At 41.6% G+C, this 9,066-nt stretch overlaps 1 protein-coding gene across 2 annotated transcripts; it reads left to right on the top strand.

The window, feature by feature from the left end:
- Nucleotides 1–247: 247 nt before the first annotated feature.
- rtf1 (RTF1 homolog, Paf1/RNA polymerase II complex component) lies at nt 248–8,943 on the top strand. Of its 2 annotated transcripts, none has more exons than XM_077621632.1 (18): nt 248–422; nt 1,433–1,543; nt 2,105–2,255; nt 2,365–2,566; nt 2,649–2,766; nt 3,894–4,005; nt 4,071–4,215; nt 4,291–4,468; nt 4,562–4,644; nt 5,167–5,254; nt 5,341–5,448; nt 5,535–5,612; nt 6,734–6,855; nt 6,935–6,992; nt 7,057–7,134; nt 7,258–7,359; nt 7,846–7,960; nt 8,064–8,943. In XM_077621632.1, exons 1-18 carry the CDS (start codon nt 339–341, stop codon nt 8,165–8,167), a joined length of 2,037 nt encoding a protein of 678 aa, XP_077477758.1. In that variant the 5' UTR covers nt 248–338; the 3' UTR covers nt 8,168–8,943. The 2 variants fall into 2 exon arrangements, with proteins under 2 accessions (XP_077477758.1, XP_077477757.1); XM_077621631.1 differs by having other exon boundaries at nt 8,061–8,943.
- The last annotated feature ends 123 nt before the right edge of the window (nt 8,944–9,066 follow it).

Here is a 9,066-nt window from a genome sequence, read left to right as displayed (position 1 = left end):
GGACAACGTTATGAGTGTTCTGACGTTTTTTGTTTTGTTTTATGTTTTAGCGCGGATTCGCAGTAGCATTACCCTCACCTAAAGCAGCAAAACAAAGACCAAAAACTTGTATTCATCGTTCCTTTAGCCCTTAGAAACTACAACAAGCCTCTTAGGCGCATATTTATTCACGTTTCAAAAGCTGATTTCCTCCGTTTCTTACTTTCATATTTATTGGGCAACACGACGTCACTACCACCGCGCATGCTCAGTTTCGCTTTCTTATCAACATAAGGCGACTTCACCGCGGTTGTGGTGCTCCTAGCAGTTTAGCTTGGCCCACTTTGCACGTTGTAACCATGGTGAACGTCAAGAAACGGAAAGGTCGCGTCGTTATCGACTCGGACTCCGAAGACAGCGCCAGCGATGACAATTTAGACCAGGTGACGCCCCGTGCAAAAAGTTGGCAATGCTATGTATGTGACACCAAAGTGTGCTAGCTGTTAGCTCATCTGGCCTCGCTCTGGGAATGGAGGGAGTCGAAAGTAGCCTCATTTTGTTAAAATTCCTGCAAACCCAAGCTGCAAAGTGAACAAAATTATTAGTCGTTTGTAAAAATGCACTATTCAATTGTCCTCATTGAAACAAATCCCCTGGCGGGTCAACAGAAGTGGATATTGCTAGCTCCACAATGCTAAAGCTAAGGTTGAACGTTACCGAGTGGGTTTAATTGCTAATATTTTTTTTTTACATGACGTTTATCTAGTCTGTGCGGGTTGTGTTGAATACGACACGCTTGCTGTGCTGTGTTTTACTACTACTAGTGCTCGTCTTAAATAGCAGACCTTATTGCTCGTTGACGTCACTGACGAGCTATTTTGGTGCGTTGTTGTCAAACAAGAGCGAAGCGACTTAAGCCTAGTCGTAATCGAACAAAGCACTGTTTGCAACAGTCTTCCTTTCCCTCCCCTCTTTTTTATTATTTATGTTATTGGCAAAAGCACCCGAGCGTACGTAAAATTCCACTATGGATGACCGTTTGAGTGTTTATTCCATATCCTTGATGAGCGATGGGATCAAATCACACACGCGCAAGTCTCAAGTAAGACCGCGTTTTCTACTTAAACTGTAACTTCAATTTTCATTGGTTACAGATCTTAAAAATATCAATTCAACGTTACATTATGGGTACCGTGCGCCAATCAACATTGTAGCACCACATTGGTCTTGTTGCAAACTCGTCCGGTGCCTTTGACGTCCAATTTATTGGACTTGAAGGAGCTGCAAACCTCTCATTTGATTATGAATTGACATTGAACAGACCTGTCACAAATTTAAAATGGATCAAGTATAATGCTGGCATATAAAAAATGTAATGCAGGTCAAATGGATCGCACGTACGTTGCGTGCACATGTTCTTCTGTTCCTCTGACTGGGTTGCCATTCTTTCCAGGAGCTGCTGTCATTGGCTAAGAGGAAGCGGGTTGATTCTGGCGAGCAGGAGGAACCGCTGAGCAAACCGACAGCGTCCACCGATTCCGAGACGTCGGACAGCGACGATGAGGTACGACTGTCCAGTGTCAAAAATCATGTTTGGTAATGGGTAGAAGAAAACGTTCCGATTTTATGAGCCTTTTTCCTCGTGCCGTTTACAAAAATGACTGTCAATAAGATCTATTGCTTTTCAAATAGTTTCCCTTTTCAATAGTTAATTCTTGAAAAAAAATCAAAACACAAAAAGCAAATCAACCTTTACTCACGTTTTGGTTTTAGCTAACGCGGCTAAACTGCTTGAAATAAACTGACTTGTCGTTGAAAAGGAAGTGAGCACGCAACTTTCAAAATAATGGAATGTTTTGAAAAAGTGCAAAATGCACAACTTATATAGAACACGACTTTGCGTTTGGAAATGAACCGTTACGTAAGTTAAAATGGCATTCCAAAAATGTAAACAATTTTTTTTCATGTAAATTGCTGAAAAAAAAACTCGTAGTTTTAATACAAAATGCGTATTTAGTAGATTAGCAAAAACTGGCATATTAAACTACAAAAGATTCATAGTATTTGGTGGCTCTCGTGTTTTTTGGTGGGATGTGATGAACCATAACTTTGCGTGTTGTTTTAGTGGACCGTCGGGGGCACTAAAGTCAAAAAGAAGGTGAAAGCGGGAAAAGGTCCCGAGAAGAAAAATGCCACCAAAAAGAAGCTTCAGAAGACGACCGGGTCGGGGAGCTCCGATGGAAACAGCTCCGGGGAGAGCTCCGCGCCGGAGGAGGGTACGTGGACAACGTCCTTAACCACTTTTTATGATTTGTATGCAGCAGAAAATTTGAGATTTAAAAAAAAAACGATGATTTGAAAAGGAAATCTCAACTCTCCTCTCAGGCGAAGTGTCCGACTCGGAGAGCAACAGCTCCTCGTCCAGCTCCGACTCGGACTCGTCGGAGGACGACGTCTTCCGGGACGGCTACGACGACGACCTGATGGGCGACGCCGAAGACCGAGCGCGCTTGGAGCAGATGACGGAGAAGGAACGCGAGCAGGAGCTCTTCAACAGGATCGAGAAGCGAGAGGTCCTCAAGAGACGGTGAGACGGCGAAATGTTGGCCCGGTGGAGGAAAAAAAAAACCTTGTTCCGGAACTTGAGACGTTTTTCTGTGTGGAAAAAGGTTTGAAATCAAGAAGAAGCTGAAGACGGCCAAGAAGAAGGAGAAAGAGGAGAAGAAGAAGAAGCAAGAGGAAGAGCAAGAAAAACGCAAGTCGTCTCAAGTTCAAGATCCGCAGGTGGTGAGTACTGATGTCCAATCCGTTTTGACTGGGAGAGGCTTAGAAGTCAATCACCGTATTTACTCGCACATAAGCCTTAATATTGCCTTAAAATGGTTGAATTTTACAATTTCTCGCGTATAAGCTGTCACCTGATTCACAATTTTCACCTCCATAATTCATGGTTTTAATAGGGAGTACAAATATGTTACTTTGAAGGGGAAATCTTAAGAAAAATCATCGCACGTGTTATTTGAGATACTGTGTGAATCAAAAGCATGTTATTAGGGTCAATATAAGGAATTAATTCATCCAGTAATGGTTGTTTTCTTACTGCAAAACAGAAAATAACCAACCAGTAGTAAATATTACTTTGCCGACATCTACTGGTGAAAGAATACAGCAAGTCTTGGGTGGATATATCCCTAATTCAGTCATCTTTTTGTTTTGTTTCAAATACGGCTTATATGCGAGAAAGGTTTTAGTTCTTTTTTATTTAAATTGAAAAAAAATGTTGAAGAACTGAACTGTTTTAACTTTAATTTGCAATATATTTAAAAAAGGAGCATTCACAATATGTACTCCCAATTATTTATATATTATTAAAATGATAAATCATTCTCTCCCAATTTGATTTAATTGGACACCCATCATATTCAATGACTGGCAATGAGTTAAATAGTATCAAAAAGTAAATAAAAAAAATACAATTATATCATGTTATTGCCGTTACATTTTATTTACATATATCATTAAAATGTCAAATTACAAAAATGATGTCATTATGGTGAAATATGATTTACCACCATTCATTACCAAAGACGTATAAACAATGTTGTTTGTGATGCTCAGCTGCTCATAACTTAAAAAACGAAGAAAAAAAAGAAATAATTAAAAAAAAATAGTTTATGACCAACGATTTAATGTCTTTTTTTGTAAATTCTGTCTTCATTTAGCGATCCAACACAATATTCTATGGCACTTGGGAATGTCTCGTGACATGACGTTAATACCGTCACTCACGCCATTTTGGGTCTCTATGGGGTTTAAGTTTTTCCTCATTTGATTTTCAAATGACCCAAAAAAATAGCCACATCCGTTTAAAGCATTTGTACCGTTGCCCAAACATTTGTTCCATCTCTATCTAGGTGATGTCCCACAACAAGGAGCGTCGGTCCAAGCGCGACGAGAAACTGGACAAAAAGTCTCAGGCCATGGAAGAGCTGAAGGCCGAGCGAGAGAAGAAAAAGAACAAAACAGGTTGGTGCTCGGTCGACGTACCACGCGCTCCTCTGGCTTTGCGCCCGACGCTCCTTTCGCCGCAGCCGAGCTGTTGGCCAAACGGCAGCCCCTGAAGACCAGCGAGGTCTACTCCGACGACGAGGAGGAGGAAGAGGAGGAAGACGACGACAAGTCCTCGGTCAAAAGCGACAGGAGCTCGCGCTCGTCCTCCTTTGACGACGATGATGAGTGAGTCCCGTCACCCCCGGGGAGCGCTTTCCGAACCCGCCAAGCGGCCGTTTTCAGCGGCCGTCTTTTTGGCAGGAAAGAGGAAACGCCGCCCAAGTCGCAGCCCGTGTCCCTGCCCGATGAACTGAACCGGATCCGCCTGTCCAGGCATAAGCTGGAGCGCTGGTGTCACATGCCCTTCTTCGCCAAGACCGTCACGGGTTGCTTCGTCAGGATCGGCATCGGGAACAGCAGCAGTAAACCGGTCTACAGGGTAAAATTCGGGAAAAAAAATAACATTAAATTAAAAAAAAAACTACACAAACCCTGACGACTTTTTCAATTTTTACTCTCGTGTTTTTTTCAGGTCGCTGAAATTACAGATGTGGTCGAGACGGCAAAGGTTTACCAACTGGGCACGACGCGGACAAATAAAGGCCTACAATTACGGTAGGTCAAATAGTTAAAAAAAAAAAAAATAGTTCACCTTTCTGGTTCTTTGATAAGTGATGAAAGTAACATGCAAAGAGAATAAATTGTAAAAAGAAGTAAGAAATTCAGTAAAAAATGCAATGAATTTTATGAAAACTGCGATCATTGTGTGCCACTTTCCAAAAAAAGTGTGTGATGGTGCATTAGCATGAAGCTAATGTTTTTGAAGGGACAGAAAAGAATTGAAAATGTATGAAATTTTGGAGTTTACGGAGCTGCCAACCTCCGTTGACCCCATTTCAGGAGTTTTATGTTTTCATCAGGAGTGAATGGGATTTGTGTGAATTCAATATAAAATGTAAAGGAAGACAACCAGACAATTAAAATGAAACTGTTATTATAATTCACAATGCACTTGAGTTACCAAATTCATCCGGTTTATAGTGCAGTATCTTGATTTAATTGGCCCGTCATTAAAATCGACTTCAAATAGTTTTGATCTTAAAACGAGCTCATCTCTTCTTTTGTTGTATTTCTCAGGCACGGCGGCGACATGCGCGTCTTCAGGCTGGAGTTTGTTTCCAATCAGGAGTTTACCGAAAACGAGTTCATGAAGTGGAAAGAGGCGGTGAGCGCACAGACGAAAAATGACTAAACCGGCCCGACTAAATCGGGCGGCCGTTTTCATTCTGACTCCTACGGTGTCTCGCGCAGATGATCGTCGCCAGCATGCAGGTGCCGACGTTGGACGAAATCACCAAAAAGGAGCAGTCCATCAAAGAAGCCATGAATTACAAGTTCAACGACAAAGACATCGAGGACGTCAGTCTTCTGCCGGGCGCCGTTTGCCAGCCTCTGCCTGCCAAAAACTAAAACCGTCCTCCCTCGCTTTGTCTATTCCAAAACAGATTGTCAAAGAGAAGGACCGCTTCCGGAAAGCGCCACCGAACTACGCCATGAAGAAAACACAGTTGCTCAAAGATAAGGTAAACAAGTCTTGTTTTGTGGGACATCAGCTCAACTTGGTTCTTTTTTTTTGCCTCGTAGTGGGTGTCCTGGGTTCAAATCCAGGTCGGTCCACCTGTGTGGAGTTTGCATGTTCTCCCCGGGCCTGCGAGGGTTTTCTCCGGGTACTCTGGTCTCCACCTACATTCCAAAAACATGCATGGTAGGCTGATTGGACACTCTAAATTGCCCCTAGGTATGAGTGTGAGCATGAATGGTCCCAAAGTCGGCTGGGATAAGCTCCAACATCCCCCGGGACCCTAGTGAGGATAAAGCGGTTCAGAAAATGAGATGAGATTTTTAAAAATAATAATTACTAGCAGAAAAACAAACCGAAGTAGTGAATTTGCAATAAGTGAAGACGTGATAATTGAGGGATTACTGTAAATACTTTATTGTATTCACTGAATTACTATATGCTAAAATGGCAGATATAATTGCTATCATGGCTTGACAATCACTGCTTTTAAATAAGACTATTTGATAGACACCATGCCATTATACTATACAAGTATAATATGTTGTTAGCGTAGCCTGTGTGCTAATCGACATTTTCCCTTGTTGATTTTGCCATTTTACATGTATGTTTATTTACTATTTAAAGCACGGGTGAGCAAAGCGGTCCTTGAGGGCCAGCCGCTGTGGGTGCAGATTTTTTTTCTAACCTATCCAGTAAAACCGGTTTAACTAACGGGTTGTTCTGAAAACGCAAAGCACCTGAGTGCAATCCACTGATTGCACTGGTAAATTACCAGTTTGGTGAAAAGCTGTCCTCTTTATGGGTTGGAATGAAAACCCATACCCACTGCGGCCCAATAGTTTGACCACCCATGATTTTTAAAGTATAGTCTCTGATATTAAAAATTTGAGAACAGTAAAAAAAATAAAAAAAGCACAAAACTAGACCAGCTTCTAAAATATTCCACGCTTTAAAGCTATTTTTTTTCAACCTTTACTGCATTTTTCGTGTACACGTGGTTATTATTGACGATGTACTCATTAGCTGCCATTGACTGGATTAAACATACAATCCATTTGAAGTGGGAGGAGCTAGTAGCGAATAAATGCCTATCCAGTTAATAACCCTTTTTTTTCCCCAAAGGCTATGGCGGAGGAGAGCGGCGACGGCGACAAAGTCAAGGTCATCCAGGACGAGTTGAACGAGCTGGAGGAGCGAGCAGAGGCGCTGGACAGGCAGAGAACCAAGAACATCTCCGCCATCAGGTTTTCAGACCCGTTCGGGTTCCGCCGCTGCGTCACTTGGTTTCTCTGAGACTTTTTGACACTGTGGTCAAATGTGTAGCTACATCAATCAGAGGAACAGAAGCTGGAACATCGTGGAATCGGAAAAAGCCCTTGTGGTAGGAACCCTTGTCACGTGGGGGGTTAAAAACATGCATTTATACAGGTTTTTTGATGTTTCAGGCTGAAGGGCAAAATGCCAGAAACCAACAAATGGACCCGTTCACTCGGAGACAATGCAAACCCACCATGGTGTCCAATGTAAGGATTCTATTCTTGAGTGGCCCTGTTTCTGAAAATACATGATTTTTGTTCTGTTCTTCTTTCTATTTATATATATATCTTGGCTGGTCACTCTGGTTGGTGCTGGCTTGGGTTTTCAAGGCTCGAGACCCGTCGGTGCACGCCGCCATCCTCGCTCACCTCAATCAAAAGTACGGTTCTGGATCTACGCCCGATCCTTCTGTTCTTGAGACGAACAAACAGGTCTGTGATGTTGCCCAAAAATTATTTTTGTCTGAATTACTTTTAGCCATTTTAAAGGGAAAGACAACAGCTAGTACAAATAACATTGACATTAAGATGCTAACCAAAGGCATTTCACTGTATATAAAAAAAATATATAAATTGAAGTTGTTATACCTCTTTCTGGTAACAGATTTAATTTTTAATTTTTTAAACTAGGAGTGGGAGAACATAAAAAAATCAAAATGGAGGTTTTGTAATTCATCATTAATGCATTTTTAAGCTAAAAACCATTTAATCCATTTAAAGAGATTTTAGTTGAACCAAAGGATGCCATATGTACATTTATAATTTGGGTTTAATCGCAAAAATGTCCTGCAATAGGAAGTGACCTGTGATTAAAATGATTTTTTTTTTCAATTCTACAAAGATTTTTCTGCTAGGTGATCACGATGAAGTTGGTGTTTTTCCCCTTTGTGTGAATAACATTTACTTCCCTTACCGCAGGGTCCCACGGACCCTAAGGACAAAGATGTAACTAAGCCAACCACTGACCTCTCCGAAGACTTATTCAAAGTTCATGACTTTGACGTGAAGATTGACCTCCAAGTTCCCAACGCGGGTAAGTGAGGGGGGACAAACAACCAAAATTCCTCCTGCGCACACACACACACAAATCGCTAATGCTAACGCTAACATCACCCCTTCTCACCACGTACCAGAAGCACAGTCTCTGTCGGTGAGCTCCATCTCCCTCCCAGTGAGAGATGGCGCACCCCGCCGGTCACTCAACCTGGAGGACTACAAGAAGAGGAGGGGGCTCATCTAAAGACCACCACACTGCATAAGGAAAGGCTGTGAATGACCAGTATGTGGGTGGGTGGGTGTGAGTGCGTGTGTGTGTGTTTGTCAGAGGTGAGTGTGCGACAACAGACTTTTTATCAGCGGACATACCGATCCAGACAACCATTTTCCCCCCAATATTTTTTTTTCTGCATTTATTTTTAAATGTTTAATCCTCCAAGTATAACCCATCCTCCATTTTTTTCCCTTTAAAAAGTACTCCGTGGCGGTGGATTATACGAAAACTAAATTGTGTTTGACCAGCAATGACCTCATTGGATGCAAATCACAGTGACGTCTATCCCCATCAATGGTATTGAAATGTGATCATTCACTGCCGGGCCTCCAAGGTAAGTTATATTGGACGTTTATCGCTGTTAATGGCAGCTAAAGAGTTAAAATACCCTCACTCCCCCCCCACTTTACAGTCCTTGCCCTTCATGTTGATCAAGTATTGGATCGGATACTTTACTACATCATGAGATCTGTCATTTTGTAAATGTTTTGCAGTTGGCCAGAGGTTAAAATGAAAATTTTTGTTTTGTTTTGTTTTTTTAAATGGATGTTGCTTCATTCCTCTTGTTTAACTCCTCAAGTTGCTTAAAAGGATTTAAAAGACACCCTCGTCCTTAACTACAAGAGCAGATTCTATTTGTTATTGATTGTCAATAGTCAGTTCCTGTATTGATGTGGCATGCCATGTAAATATGCATTTTGGAGTGAGATGGGGAGGAGAAAAAAAATAAAAGGCACTGTTTCATATATCAGTTATGTTTTCAGTTATAGTATTCAGTTTATATATTGGACGTTCGATACAAAAAAGGTTTCAAGTACTAGCTTGTACTCATAAACTCGACATGCATAACGCTAGAAATATTTAATTAG

This window comes from Stigmatopora argus, chromosome 15 (genome assembly GCF_051989625.1).
Source record: "Stigmatopora argus isolate UIUO_Sarg chromosome 15, RoL_Sarg_1.0, whole genome shotgun sequence".
Lineage (NCBI taxonomy): Eukaryota > Metazoa > Chordata > Actinopteri > Syngnathiformes > Syngnathidae > Stigmatopora > Stigmatopora argus.
Note: the sequence above shows the minus strand (reverse complement) of the source record. Positions and strands in the feature narration are given on the sequence as shown.